Genomic DNA, 16,561 nt, shown 5'->3' on the forward strand with positions numbered 1-16,561 from the left:
ATAAAATGTTTTTTTACATTTTTACATGAATTGGAAATTAAAAGTCTTAATGTCAACTATTCAACTATGAAACATTAATTTAATTAATTACATGCAATCAATTATTAAGATTTGATCTTACATTCTTATATATGAACTAAATGATTAATCTTATCATAAAAAAAAAATATCAAATGGTCTAAACGAGTTGGAGATTTAAATGGAATTAGTAAAAAAAGACTAGTTTAAATAGTACTCATTTGGTTCTCAGTTCGGTTTCTATTTCCGGTTCCAAAGATATAGGATATGCTCAATTATTTATGAATTTCAGCTTAATTTTGTTTTGTTTTTTCCAGTTTGGTACGGTTCAGTGCACCCGGGTAAATGTACCCAAACCTATACATGATCCAGAGGAATCACAATGTGCATGAAGATTGGAGTAAGAAGACTCCCTACTGTCTCTTTCTTTCGTCCCCTTCCTCCGATTGGCTTCATCTCCAGCTTCACCAAGTGCTCATCAAACACAGCCCCGAGGTTGGGCCACAGATCGTCCGCTGGCTCTGAGATCTCAGCCAACGGAACCAGACTCCTCACTGTGTAGTAAAGCAGTGTGAGCCGCTGTACACGAACCTTTTTCGGTTCCATATTGCACAACAGAGTGTTGGCAAGGACCTTGAAGAAGTAGCGCACGGTGGGATGGCGGATATCGGTCTGAGTGGCTGTGCCCGAGTTGAAATGGCCAGATCCCAAGTGTCCCCAGAACTCTGACTGTCCAAGAAAGGCGGGGACGACGCAACATGTGAGCTCGTGACTAAACCCATAGATGTCACAGAGTGTGAGGAGGGGGATCCTGTATCTGATGCCTCGGATGAAGAAGGTCAGTGTGCCCTCGTGTGCCCTCTTCACCCTCTCATTGAAGTAGTAGACCTATACTGTAGCCATGAACTGTCTCACCAGCTCGGGGTACAAGTCATAAGAGCGTGTAGCCATGGTTCCCAAACCGAACTCGTGGATCATCTCCTCTAAGTCTGTCTCGAGCCCAAGTCTCTGTATAGTTGCCCAGTCGATGAAACGCGTGGGTGAAATGGTAACCTTCAGCCACTCATTGTTATTGTAGAACAAGCTTTCATAGTCATCCCACGTTTCTTTGACTTCACGGTGGGTGCATTTGATGTCCTTGACGGTAGCGTGAGGGACGGCATAATGCTCAAAGGTCTCAAGGGGTTCTCCTTCCCTTTCCCTCGGCCAAGGATCACGGTCCATTTCCGGAGGTGGTGGTCATGCGTTGGAGCTGCTAGGACGATTGAAACGTCTCTTTGTTCTCCTGTCTTTGTCGGTCATCTGCAAACAAAGAACACAAGAGGAAATTTTGAAATTAGCGAGGATGATGAAACGATGATCGATGTCGATCAACACACGAATGTCGACATCGATCGACAGCCTGAGTGAATCGCCGATTGACGGAGATGTTGTGTTGTTGCTCGACGGTTCAGTCCCGAAACCTGCAAAAATTTAACCATTGCAATTCGATTTCATATAACACAATGGTCACACAATTCAGTACGAGTTTCCCATTGTTCTAGTAGTCCTAATATTGTTAGATTGAGCCATAATTCCGAGTTCTAGTTCATCTCAACTATGAACCCTAGAAAACCTTAAAGTTTGGAGATTTCGAAGTCATACCTTGTAGATTGGTTGATTGAGTGAACTAAACAGATATAGAAGTTAAAATCGAGTGGGTTAGGATCAATAACAGCCAAAATCGGTTGAGAAACGAGAGAGAAATCGATGGGTGAAGGTTTCATAGTGTTTTCGCGATTTAGGGTAAAATCAACGAAGTGTCGACTTAAATAGGTATGTGACTCGACAGCGACCATTTATCCACGTAGGGAGTGCAATGTCGATCGATGTTGGAATTTTAATGGTGAAAGTTATTTTGAGTTAGCTTTTTTTATAAATGAGAAAGATGTAAAATCTAAAATTAATTTTCTAAATAAGTTAGTGGGTTGCCACACTCAGCCCTTATTTCAAGTCGTAAGCTTGACTTTCAAACATAACTAATCGGCGATTGGAGGATCCAATCGTAGAATTTGACTGTTCGGGACAAATGCTTCCGTCCAGTAATGTTTTACTCTATGTCCATTCACTGTGAATAAATTTCCTTTGCTGCTTACTAAAGTAATGGCTCAGTGAGGTCATACTGCTTTGACCGTAAAGGGGCCTGTCCATCGGGAACGAAGTTTTCCAGGATAAAGTGTCAAACGGGAGTTGTACAAGAGCACTTGGTAGTTCGGTTTGAAATTTCTGGAGATGATTTTCTTGTCATGGTAGGCTTTCTCCTTTTCCTTGTTTATCTTGGAATTCTCATACGCAAGATGTCTAATCTCACCTAACTCGTTAAGTTGAATCAGTCTCCTTTCGGAAGCTGGCTTAATGTCGAAGTTAATCAGTTGTACTGCCCAAGCTGCTTTGTGTTATAGCTCAACCAGTAAATAAAAAGATTTTCCATAAAGTAAATGGAATGGTGTTGTCCCTAAAGGTGTTTTGAAAGCTGTTCTGTAAGCCCATAGTGCGTTGTCCAACTTTTTCGACCAGTCTTTTCTCGTGGTCCATACAGTATTTTCTAGGATTTTTTTTATTTGGCGATTGGAAACTTCTACTTGTCCGCTCGTTTGAGGATGATAGAGAGTGTCAACTTGGTGGTGAACACCATGCTTTTTGAGCAAATTTTCAAATGTTCTATTAATGAAATGGGAGCCACCATCGTTTATCACTACTCGAGGGACGCCAAATCTCGAAAAAATGATGCTCTTAAAAAGTTTGATGAAAACTGCTCCGTCATTCGTTGGGGAAGCAACCGCTTCAACCCATTTGGACACATAGTCGACAGCAACCAAGATGTATTTATTTCCATATGAAGAGTGGAAAGGGCCCATGAAATCAATCCCCCATCAGTCGAAAACTTCTAATTCGACGATAAAATTATGTTTCAGCTCGTGTCTTTTGCTGATTTTTCCTCTACGTTGGCATCTATCACATCTAGCTATGTGTGCATGAGTGTCGCGAAACATGGTTGGCCACCAAAAACCTGCTTGCAGAATTTTCGATACCGTCTTGAAGGCGGTGAAGTGTCCAGCGTAATCAGATCCATGGCAATGATATAGGATATCTGGAACTTCACTCTCTGCAACACAGCGTCTATAGATTCCACCTGAACAGTGTTTGTAGAGATATGGTTCATTCTAGTAGTATCTTCGGACTTCTCTCAGAAATTTCTTCTTTGTATACCATTTGAGAGTTTCCGGTTCTACGTCAGCAGCTAGATAGTTTACTATATCAGCATACCAGGGTCTATGCGTGATATTTCCATTTATTGCGTGCACCTCCTGACTTAACTTCCTATCTCCGGTAGGGTTTGATTTAGCGTTAAGTTGGCTGCAAGCAACATTGACTTCTAAGTCGATAAAAATCTTACTGGGGAACAAGTCGTGATGTCAGTTTCTAGTATCGTCGATCGATGATCCAGGGATGGTATCGTTCAATGATTCATGCGTGATAACGGTCGACATTCCATCAGTGGTATCTGTCGACTTTGATTCAGATGTAAGACATATATTAACGATGAATGAAGAGTCCATTTGATATACGTTGTCCTTTGGTAGGAAAGGTGATCGGCAACTCCGTTGTCAACTCCTCTTTTATCTCTTATTTCTATATCAAATTCTTGGAGTAACAGGATCCATCACAGAAGTCTTGGCTTTTCTGTTTTCTTTTGCATTAAATATTTTAATGCCGCATGGTCCAAATGAACAACAACTTTTGAGCCAACCAAGTATTGTCTAAATTTCTCGAATGCGAAAACAACAGCGAGTAATTCCTTTTCCGTCGTCGCATAGTTTCGCTGCGCGTCATCGAGAGTGCAACTGGCGTGATAAACAGCATGTAACTTTTTATCCTTCTTCTGATCTAAGACAGCCCCGACTGCGAAATCACTCGCGTCGCACATTATCTCAAATGGGAGACTCCATTCTGGAGTTTGCACGATAGGGGCAGTTATCAAGGCAGTTTTAATCTCCTCAAAAGCTTTTAAGCATTCTGGTGTGAAATCAAATTTAACTTCTTTGCAAAGCAGAGCAGTGAGAGGTCTAGCGATTCTGCTAAAATCATTAATAAATCTACGGTAGAATCCAGCATGTCCAAGGAAAATCCTCACGTCTTTTACAGTCGTGGGTGCAGGTAAACCGGTCATAACTTCTATTTTGGCACAATCTACCTCTATTCCGACTGCGGATACTTTGTGCCCAAGGACTATTCCATCATTAAACATGCATTTTTCCCATTTTAGGACGAGGTTCTTTTCTTCACATCTAGCCAATACTTTACACAAGTTGTCTAGGCAGTTTTTAAAATTAGATCTGTGAACTGAAAAGTCATCTATAAAGACTTTCATAAAATCTTCGATCATATCTGTGAAGATTGAAATCATGCACCTTTGAAAAGTAGCAGGAGCATTACATAGGCCGAATGGCATCCTTCGGTAAGCGAAAGTGTCGTAAGGGCATGTGAAATTCATCTTTTCTTGGTCATCAGGATTTATAGGAATCTGGAAGAATCCGGAATACCCGTCGAGAAAGCAATAGTATTGGTTATTTTACAGCCTTTCCAACGTCTGATCTATGAATGGTAGTGGGAAGTGATCTTTCCTAGTGGCTGCATTCAGATTTCTGTAATCAATGCACATCCGATGTCCAATCAAAGTTCGCGTAGGAATAAACTCGTTCTTATCATTTTTCACCACCATGATACCTCATTTCTTTGGTACAACATGCACATGGCTCACCCAATTACTGTCAGAGATAGGGTAGATGATTCATGCATCTAGGAGTTTGATGATTTCTTTCTTTACTACTTCTTTCAAATTTTGGTTTAACCTCCTTTGATGTCCAATTGATGATTTAGAACTTTCTTCTAAATGGATACGGTGCATGCACAAATCAGGGGAGATACCGGGAATATCATCCAAAGAATAGCCAATAGCTTTCATGTATTTGCGAAGTTTGTTTAATAATAATGCAAGTTCTCCACTACTAAGGTTGGCGTTAACGAAAACGGGGTATAATTTGTCGTAAAGGAAAGCATATTTCAGCCAAGCTGGTAGTTGTTTCAGTTCAACTTTTGGTGTTTTTACGAGCTCCAATTGTCTAGCGCGAGCAGCTGTCGATCGACGGCGCTTTGCAAATATCGATCGACATCTATCGCTATGCTGTCGTCGTCTGCTGTATCGACATTCATGACCTCGTAACATGCGTTCAGTAATCGAGCATATTCATCAACTTTGCTATCAATGCTGAGAATGTCGTTTACGGAGGTAGTAAGGGCTTTTTCTAAATGGTCATCTGAACATATGTCAGCGAAATATTTTTCAGCTAGCCTAGGAACATGATCGACGAAAGAGGTTTGATTGTCTATTAAAGGGCGTTTGATCATCTTTTCCATGTCCAAGGTCATCGGAAGGTTACAGACATTCAAACATATGTGGCCTTCCTTAACTTCAATTATCACGCCAGCAATAGCTAGAAATGGTCTTCCTAAAATAAGGGGGTCCTTAGGTTCGTGCTTGTATTTCAACACTATAAAATCTGTAGGTATATGACATCCGTTTATCATGATAGGTACGTCTTCAGGAATTCCTTCAGGTACTCTAACAGATCTATCACCAAGAACTAAAGTGATCCTCGTAGGTTGGAATCTTGTGAAGCCGAGAGATATCGTGACAGAGTGAGGTATTAGGTTTACGCTGGAGTCTAGATCGCAAAGAGATCGAGAAAATTGTTTATTGTGAATAGTGCAATCTAAATCGAAACTCCAAGGATCTGATTCTTTGGTCGTGGTTCCTCCTTGGATCCTAGCACTAACCTCCTCTGAGATCATCATGACACTCTCGTCTGAAGTTGGTAAACTTTGTGACACCATATCTTTAATATTTCTTTATGGAGGGGGAAACTTTCATAGAGTCACTAAGTGGGATCTCAATGACCACTTTGTCAAAGGTTTCTTTACAAATAGCTTTATCTATTTCGCGCTTTGTTTTTGACTTGATGGGAGGGAAGGGAGGCAAAGTTCTATACACCCTTTCCATCGTAGGTTTAGAGGATGTTACTGGTTTTGGTGCGGTAGGTGCAGCCTGTCGATCGACGTCGTCGCATGTTTGTCGATCGACATTCTCCTCATCCTCTGATTCTCCTTTTCGGTCATCGAGATCGGGTTGAGTTTTCTCAATGTCTTTGTTGTGGTCTGGCTTTCCCTTTTTAGGGGGAACCTCCGACTCAGGCTCGAGGTCATCAAACACTATTGGTTGAGATCTACTTTTCCCGGTTCTCTCTCAATTTCCGTAAGTTCATCAATGGCGATACCCTCTTCTACGTTCGAGGTGACGTTTCTACTGCTCTTTAAGGTGACAACTCCTACTTGGCGTCGAGGATTAGTGTCAGTTCTTCCTAGAAGAAGTCCTTCTTCCCTCTTTAGCTATCGCAATCTGCGCTAATGGACTATCTAATCGCTTAATATGTTCACTTATGATTTCAAATAATTTTATCAGTTCACAGTGAACTAAGTCTATCTTTCCACCCAGATTGGCGGCTATCTTCTGATTTTCAGTGAAAGCTTGGTCTAACCTAGATTTAGCCTTTTCTTTGTGTGGGCTGTAGGTTTCGTCATATCTTCTGGTAAAACTAGGTTCACTAAGCTCAGGGTGCTGATCGTGAAGATCCACTTCATATATGGATTATCTTCGTCCTTCGAGATTCATTCGGGTTATCGTCTTCTATTTTGAAAACTTGGAATTTGTTCTGATATGTTAAAAGGGAATGAAGCGAGTCTAAGCTTTCCTTAATTTCAGATAGCTCATCATTACGTTTGACTTCCTTTCCTTTTCTTTCATTCATTTTCTCGAAGGCTCTAACGGTAGCGTAGTCTGGTAACGAAGATTAACACCTCCATAGAAAAAGTTGATCAGCTGCGGTTCTGAATAACCGTGATGCGGGCATTTGAGTTGTAAATCTTGAAATATCTCCCATGCATCTTTAAAGGACTCTCTTTGGCCTTGGTGAAAGGTGGAATTTTTTCTTCTCACGTCCGAGTAAATGGTTCATTGAAAAAGTGATTAATGAAGACACTCCTAATCTCCTTCCAGCAGGTTAAAGACCCTGTCGGTAACTGGTCTAGCTATCTTCTGGCGTCTCCTACTAGGGAGAACGAGAATAGTTTGCAACGATTGTAGTCGTCTCCCATCAGGTCTTTTAACTTTTTGATGTGATCATGTGGATGTCCTGAAAACAATCCACGAAAGGGGTTATGACGTACCAAAATTAGGAAGTCAAGATTAAACTTAGATCCTCCTAAATTGTTTTCTAGTAGTCGGATAGTGGACCTATTGGAATAGGTCCATCCATGATTTAGGTAGTCTTGCAAAGGCAATTTTTCCTCATAAACTATTTTTATATTAATATTATCAGGGATTGCAGCCTCCTGCTCATTAATGATTTGGTTGTGTTGCATGGTTGACCTTTCGGTTCTCCCAAGACTACTTCCTTATCACAGAGATTGGTAAGTAAACATTTACCTGCTTCCGGCCCAGTGGTGTCGATCAATTCCAGTAGCGAAGTGTCGATCGTTTCTTCTATCGACTCATCGCTCGACGTGTCCGTCATGTCGTCGATCGATGTCCGTTTGAAATCCATGCTTTTCTTCTAAGGTACATGTTTCAGCAGGAAAAGAAGAAACACTTTAAGTAAACAAAGTAACAAAATCTAGACTATATTCTAAACTTAATCTAACGGTAATAAGAAAGAGTCTCCGGCAACGGTCTCAAATTTGATATCACTCAAATTACCCTAAGGAGTGATTTGTACTCTCTCAAATAAGAGATTCAGTTGTAATACTTAGGTTGAACAAGATAGTTGTACTCTAAGATTACACAATAAATTTGTACTCTCTCAACAGTCCAGACTCTAAGATTACACAATAAATTTGTAGTTTTCGAAGTAAAGCTAGATGATTATGATTAAAGCAGTAAATTGGTTGAACAAGATAGTTGTTCGGTTGAAAGGTTTTTGAGTTGTAAATTATTTGGAAAATATTTAGATTTATAGCAAATCTCAGGTGTGACAAGTATGCAAACTTAATTAAATTAAAAGGAATTATAAATGATATGTTCTCGAACTCAAACTTAAGTATAACCTCTCAACTTTTGTTTGTTTAGATTATCTAATGTCTAGATCTAAGATCTCAGCTATCGCTTGTTGATCTTGAGAAAGTGTCAATCGACAATTCTATATGAATGTCGATCGATACACCTCTAAGCCCGTCGATCGATACAACTTTGGAGTTGTCGATCGACGTTCCTTCTAGCACGCTTTACGAACATGTTTGAATAGGTTTTCTAATTTTCTAGACCAACTTTCGTGTGTATCTAGTCAATTAGATCATACTAGTTTAGTTTCAGGCAATTAACCAAGCTTCCGTTTGCGCTAGTTAAACCTAAGATCTAAGTTTAGGGTGATCAATCCTTGACTTAGCATTAAGAGCAACTAGATGAAGATCTATTAAAATATCTTAACAACAATTCATATTAGCAATACATAGATCACCATTTGAAGAATCCTAATCTAACAATAAGACTACTCAGACATATTCATAAGAAACATGGTCATGATGGTCTGAATAATTCTTAAATGAAATGAATATAAAAAGTAAACATGACAGAGTAAAGAAACAAGGGAGTTCAAGATCTTCTCGGTTATAAAGTTCAGATCTCTCTCTCCTATCCTAAGCTCTCCAACCTATCTAGTGTGCCTCCTCTTCAAGTGTGACAATGGTCGAAGAAGTCTCAAGAAGGTCTACTTCTAAAATGATATAAAACCCTAATAAATAGCATAACATGCGGTCAGAGACTTAAGGTGCAATAATTTGGAGTTTTGGGTAAAACTTGTGATTTTCTTTAATGCTGATTCTCGCAGATGGCTCGCCGTCGATCGACGTCGATAATACATATTTTAATATCATTTGCTTTGTGGTGTTAAAAAAAACATCATTTGCTTTGTAAATTGATAAGCTTAAAGTTTAAAACATTCAGAATTTGAATAAATTAATGTCTCGATGAATAAATCATAACATCTTGGGCTGAGATGTAAATTATGTTATTGTGGTGTAAAAATGATTTTTTTAAATGTATCAAAGTTAATTTTAATCTAAGATTATATAGGTTAACAATTCACATTTGATATAAATTCAAAAAGAAGGATATTTGTAATTATATATATATATATATATATACAACTGTCAAGTAATATACAATTCACGTTTGATATAAAACCAAAAAGAAAGAATATTTGTTAATATAGATATAGCTGTCAGTAATATATTTTTTCAAAAACAATACTGTCGGTAATATATGTGTGGGTACCGAGAATTTTGGGATGGAAGTGACAAATAATGTGTTATATAATTTGTTTATTTTGCTTTATTTAAAATGCAGTTATAAAATATTTAATTATTTTTAAGTAGGTTATATGGAGAAAATAATAATTGGATTAAACCTCTATTAATAGGTCATGTTCCTAAAATAATAGAATAGATTTTAAAAACATTTATATATTTATATATTTTTGAACGTATTATATTAACTGATGTTAGGTCAAATATTAAACATTTATATTTGGGATTATAAAATGTATTACATTATGCATAATATATAAGATGGTTATATTTGAGGTAATTAATATAAATAGGCATAACCACATTTGGAAACAACAAAAGAAAGGTATAACTATTCACATCTTAAACGTCGGCTAATCAATGTAGTTGAGAGAAGTGGGCCACCATTTTCGTTTGATTGTTATGACTTATAGAGGGAGTTACGGTAAATCAAAGTTGTTTTAGATAAAAAAAATGTTAATAATATTGATGCAGTTATAAAATAATCAGTTTCTTAAAACTAGTTGGACCCTACTTTTATTAATTGGTCATATTGCTGTTTTAATAGAATAGATTGGGTAATAGTAGAAGATAAGAATAAGTAAAAGTTTAAGGATCCATTTGTAATTTAAAAAGTTCATCTGAAAAAATAAAGATGTGAACATTATATCTTCAAATCTAAATCAACACTATTCATTTTTCATTCTGAAGCAAGAAATAAAATACCATTGTAGCAAAACTTTATTCAAAATGGATAAATACCTGGAAAATAAAGCACTAATGGATATGGTCTAGAAGTGTCTTTTCTTTTGTCAACCAGTTTTATTATTTTCAATCCCAATAGATAAGGGGGTTAGTTTGTTTCACCATTTGTCATCTTCATCCAAATGATTCATTTGTATTATTCAGATTATTCATTCAGATTTTTGTAATTGTTTGTTTGTCCATCCACATAGCTCATCTAGATGAATCATCTAAATGTATCTAATGTTTGTTTCATTATTTTCATTTCCATTCAAATGAGTTTAGTAAACAAATTACCAAAATACTCTTATGTTGATTTAATCATATGTTTGATATTAATTTTAACTATATTACATTTAATTATTTAGTTTAATATATTTACATTAGAATTATTATAAAATTAACGAGTTTTCTTTTTGCGGTTTGGGCAGGAAAAAAAATATTTTTCAGTTTTAGCGAGAAAATACATTTTTCGGTTTTGGCAAGAAAACAAGATTTTTCGGTTCTGGCGGAAAAACGAGATTTTTCGGTTTTGGCGGGAAAATACAAATTTTTGGTTTTTGCGAGAAAACAGGTTTTTGCGGTTTTGGCTGGAAAAACATTTTTGGCGGGAAAACGCGTTTTTTTTTTGTGGTTTTGGAGGGAAACACGTTTTTGCAATTTTCGTGGGAAAATGAATTTTTTTGGTTTTCCCGGGAAAACGCGTTTTTGCGGTTTTTCGCGGGAAAACATGTTTTTGAGGTTTTTGTAGTTTTGGCGGGAAAACGCATTTTTGGAGAAAAACATGTTTTTTGCGGGAAAACGTGTTTTTTTGCTTTTTTGCGTTTTTGCGGTTTTCGTGTGAAAAAGAGATTTTTCGGTTTTGGTAGGAAAATGAGATTTTTTCGGTTTTGGCGGGAAACCGTGTTTTTTGGTTTTTGCAGGAAACCACATTTTTCGATTTTGGCCGGAAAACAAGATTTTCGGTTTTAACGGGAAAACACGTTGTTTTGGTTTTGGCGGAAAAACACGTTTTTGCAATTTTAGCGGGAAAATGTGTTTTTTTGTGTTTTGGCGAAAAAATGTGTTTTGGAGTGTTGGCGTGAAAACATGTTTTTGTGATTTTGGCATGAAAACACATTTTTGGTTTTTGCGGAAAAACGCGTTTTTGCAATTTTGACGGGAAAACACGATTTTGCAATTTTTGCGGGAAAATGCATTTTTGGAGTTTTGGCGTGAAAAAAAGTTTCTAGGTTTTCATGGGAAAACGTGTTTTTGTAGTTTTGTCAGATTTCGTATGTGACAAAAATGATATTATGTTTAGGTTTGTAATTTGTGAATTATATTATAGGCATAATATACATTATACCATTTTGAATGAACCATTTCCATTCAAATGATCCAAATTGGTTCAGATGAATATAATTTAAAATTAAGCCTAATAAATTTCCAAAAATCATCGGGATGATCCATCTGAATGAGTTGCACTTTTAGTGCTTAAACAAACAAAAACTCATCTTCATCCAGATAGAGAAACAAACGGGTCCAAAGTACAGCGAAATGGAACTAATTTAAACGAGGCCCAGAAAGAATATAATTTAGCTCATATGTGTTAACACCGACTCAGCATCCTCTTTAATCTACACGTGCTAGCTGCAGATGCATCTTAGGACACGTTTATCAACACGGGATCTTCATGTGAGACGACGTCTATCCTGCTGCTCTGATGCTTTTCCACCGCAAGCTCCGGCTCCGCCGTAGTCGATTCACACAGAACTTTAGAACCCCGCCTTTTATGAAACTCATGAATCTCTTTCATATCTCGTATACTCTAATATTTTGCCTCAGCCGTCGTTTATAACCAAGATTCCTTCAACGCCGATTGATCACACTGGGAAATACTCGAAATTTGATTCAAGAGGAGGATTTTTATCGGACCATCAGTAGAGATGCAGATTCTACTAAACCTCCAAAGAATCAACCGAGATCACTCCAACAAACACATATTACTTTGTATCAAGGAAACTTTACTCATAAGCCTTTTTGGCTTACACAAGTGGGAGTAAAGATTGATTCCCATAAGCAAGGAATAAGAGCATAATCGGAAGGGGAAGAGACCCCAACCCAAGAGTCGATCTATTGATCGAATATATTATATAACAAAACGACATCGAGCTCCCTTATGAAAGATATTTGTTTGATAAGAAGGGGGTCTCGAGAGAAAGTTCCCTCTCTAAAGGAAAGAGAGAAAGAGAGTTTAGAGCATCTGCATCGCAGTATGCTGAGCGTCTCTTATGTTGGGGGGGCCCACAATTTTTGACAAAACCGTCTTCAATTGTTGCAGAAGAAGAAACGTATATTGGATGTATGATGTACTGTTTTGTGGGCCCCACGACGCGTGGCGGCCCACAATTGGTTCTGTTTTTAATTTTTTTTTTATAAATCAGAAAAAATAAAAATAAAATTAAAAAATTAAAAACCCAACCACGTTTCTGGGATAAAGGTGCTCTTAAATGCCGGTCTAGAAGTGTTTTATCATATATTTTTTATATTAATATACATTTTAGTTTCAATATTTTAATATATTATGTGTGCATCTTTATTTGTGTGGCTGGTTGTTTAATAATCTTTTCAATTGAATTTGTTTGGATCAAATTCTATCATGACACACATGGATTTCAAATATTCTCTCGTGACCCTGTTTTAATTTCTTTTTATTTTACATTAAAATTTAAATACAAAACAAGGGAAAATAGCTAAAAGCCCAAACGATTTTGATTTATTTACAATCTATGCCCTTACTATCCCATCCATAAACCCGATCCATCTAAAACTCGAACCCTATTCCCCTAAATCCCTAAATCGTAACATAACTTCCCCATTTTCTTCATTTCACGATCTCTGAAAATTTTGATCTTCACTCATCAATTCAACCATAAAACGACATCTAAACTAAGATTCACCAAGAAAAAGAAAGAATCCCCACCAAGAAAGAAGAAGAAATCCTCACCGGCAAAGAAGAATGGGGTTGAACCGGCTAAGAAGAAGATGACTTTGCCGACAGAAAAGAAGAAGCGGGCTAGATCGTCTCCAGCAGAGGAACACGAAGCAGACGACGGTGGGTCGTTGTCTCAACCCACGAAGCGGCCGCGTCTTACTTCAAACCGCAAAAATCTTCAACCTAATTCGGCTGCTGCCTCCGCTTCTCCAACTCTGGCCGCTTCTCCTACTCAACCCGACAATGAGGAGACACCCTTAGGACCACCAGCCAGATCAGAAGATCCTTCACCAACGAAGAGACAAAATCCGCTACACCAACAGGATCCTCCGGATGCATCTCTTTCCCGGTCTTCCACTAAGGGCAGGACACCTTCTTTGGAACAAGGATACAATGAGGAAATGGGATCGCATGGTGAGCCTCCCACATCACGAGAACTTAATGCTACAGAAGAGCAAATAATGGTAAGAAATCATTTCGAAATCAGTTTTTGTAATATGTTACAACTAAGATATATTGTATATAGATGTACTAGTAAACCTAGTAGTATACTTAAGATAAGTGTAACTTGTACAAATGAAGAAGTTTAAATTGTTTTACTAATACAACTGTGAAATGTAAAATTGTATAACTGGTACAACTTCTTAAAAATTTAACTAGAACATGACAATTTTACTTGTTTGACTAATGCAACTGTAATATGTAAAACAAGTATCACTCGTACATCTTGTAATTATCTAACTAGTGAAACCTGGACAACTGTTATTTGTATAACTAGTATTACTCGTAGAACTGTTATTTGTATAACTAGTATTACTCGTACAGGTAGAACCTATCTAATAAGTAATACTTGTACAACTATTATATGTATAACTTGTAGAACATATGTGTAACTAGTATAACTCGTACAAATGTCCTACGTATTGCTTGTATAACTCGTACAACTAGAACATATGCAGCTACAAGTAAACACAAATCTAAGTAGTATAACTTGCACTACTGTTTTTTGTATTACTTGTTTAACTCGTACAACTTAAACAAATTTAAGTATACAACTTGTAAAACTCGTACAACTACGACTGTAGCAGAATTTGTGTATTACTAGTATCACTCGTATATGTATAACTTGTGTTACTCGTAGAACTAGCAATCTGAGGGACAGATTTGAGATTATGGAGGACTTGTTTGATCATGATCGTTTTGACACTAGTGGAGGCCAAGAAAATGGTATAAATTATGATCTTATTTATTAGGGTCTGTTTTTAAGACAAATGATTAATCTTTATATATTTTTGTTTTAGATGATACTGATAAAGATGCCACAATGGAGGGCGAGACTGAACCCGAGCAAATGGCAGAATATGATGCTGATAAGGAGGCCACGAAGGATGGAGAGAATGAGCCTGAGAAAGAAATCCAGGTTGATGCTGATAAGGAGGCCACAAAGGAGGGTGATAATGAGCCCAAGCAGATGGCAGAAGATGATGCTGATAATGAGGCCACAGAGGATGGAGAAAATGAGCATGAGAAAGATAGCCATGTTGATGCTGATAAGGAGGCCACAAAGGAGGGTGAGAATGAACCCGAGCAGATGGCAGAAGATGATGCTGATAAGGAGGCCACAAACGAGGTTGAGAATGAGCCCGAGCACGCACTGCAAGGTAATGTATTTTGTTGTAATTTTTATTGTAACTTAGCTGTGATTTGATTTTAATTTATTTTGTAGAGGATCTTGAAGTGATGGTGGCAACAGCAGAGAAGTTTGAGAAAGAAGTTTTGGAGAAAGAAGCTGCGGAGAAAGAAGCTGTGGAGAAGAAAGCTTCGGAGAAAGAATCAACGGATGAAAAGGATGGAGATGCTGAAGAAGATTCACCGAAGAAGACGAAGAGGGTGCCAAATCCTTCTCGTATGAAGCAGTCTCCATATGTTGAGAAGTAATCTATGTGTGTCTTGTATTTGGTTATTAAACCTTTATGCTACTTTTGGATGTTGGTGTTTCTTTTGTCAAACATAAGACTTGTGTTGCTGTTGTGAAACTTAAGACTTGCTGTTGCTTTTGTGAAACATAGAACTTGTGTGTTTCTGATTTAGTAGTGAACTTGTGTTTATCATATTATTGTTGAACTTGTTTGAACTTGACAGGTTTTTCGTATAACTAATACTACCAAGTAAACTATGGCAAAATTACTCTGACATATACAACTGGTACAACTAAATAACAGAAGGTACAACTATTGTTCTTAAAAGGTGTTGCACATTTAAAATGTGATAATCAACTAAAACATAATAACAAGTAGTTGTACCAGTATTTTAGTTGTACAAACTAATACATAGTTATACCAGGGTTTGAGTTGTATAAGTTTGTTCATAGTTGTATTTTGGTAGAGAATTTGAATTGTGTAGTTGTACCACATTAAAAATATATATATCTCAGTTGTACAGTCTTGTAATTCTTAAATACATTGAACCACATACAAAGTAATCATTAATTTTGTTAAAATATATTATGTGTACGTTCTCCAAAAATATAGTGAACAAACTAGTAAACAAACCTTTAAATTATAAGGTAGATCATAGAAACTTATGTGATTGTGTAATAATTGAATTTTTTTGGGTAAAAATTCAAATAATTAGGATGGACGAATCTTAGGACATTCCAACTTATATAGTCTATTGTTATTTAATTATAAAAAGCCAAATGGAGTTTTAAAATGTCATATTTTAAGAAGTTGTACCAATTGTACCAGTATTTCCTTCCTCGTGTATATAATGTAGTTGTCCTAGTATTACATCATATAGTTATACTAGTTGTACCAATACGACAACACAGAAACATGATTTTTATGTTATATGAAGTTTTACCAGTTGTACCTGTCGTACCTAACATAAACAACACATTACATAAATAAGTTCCACAACACTTAAATAAGTTCCACAGCTCGTAAATACCATTTGCAACCAACCCTTTAATATGTAAAGTCGAGGCATAGACTTCACAATGTCAACCTCAAAACAATTCTTATGCACAACTTTGTCCACTAAATCTCTCACTTCATACTTAGTTTCAAATTCTTGGTGCAAAACCATGTCAATACCGTCATCCCACTTGAAATGTACAATTGGTGTTTCAGCTGCTTCTCCATACCATCTCTTTCAGTACCCACTTCATCGCCTTTTTCATTCTCATCCTCTTGAATATGAGGAATAGTCGTCAACTCCTTAAGACCAACCATATCATCATTAGCTCTTGCATCACTAATAATTTCATCATCCTTAGAAAACATCTCGTTACTTTGGTTTTGTGAGAGAGATTCTATGAGCTCCACGTGCAAGATAGTACGCCTCTGATTTTTTTCGACTTCCAATAAATATCCTAAAACATCTTCA

General features: G+C 37.0%; 1 protein-coding gene across 2 annotated transcripts; it reads left to right on the top strand.

Moving 5' to 3' along the window:
* Positions 1-10,933: 10,933 nt before the first annotated feature.
* On the top strand, positions 10,934-16,182 carry LOC103833322 (fibrinogen-binding protein). Of its 2 annotated transcripts, none has more exons than XM_033277500.1 (3): positions 10,934-14,401; positions 14,476-14,835; positions 14,901-16,182. In XM_033277500.1, the coding sequence occupies exons 1-3, from the start codon at positions 14,347-14,349 to the stop codon at positions 15,110-15,112; spliced, it is 627 nt and encodes a 208-aa protein (XP_033133391.1). In that variant the 5' UTR covers positions 10,934-14,346; the 3' UTR covers positions 15,113-16,182. The 2 variants fall into 2 exon arrangements, with proteins under 2 accessions (XP_033133391.1, XP_033133392.1); XM_033277501.1 differs by having other exon boundaries at positions 10,935-13,638.
* Positions 16,183-16,561: the final 379 nt, after the last annotated feature.

The sequence above is a fragment of the Brassica rapa genome, chromosome A08 (genome assembly GCF_000309985.2).
Source record: "Brassica rapa cultivar Chiifu-401-42 chromosome A08, CAAS_Brap_v3.01, whole genome shotgun sequence".
Classification (NCBI taxonomy): domain Eukaryota; kingdom Viridiplantae; phylum Streptophyta; class Magnoliopsida; order Brassicales; family Brassicaceae; genus Brassica; species Brassica rapa.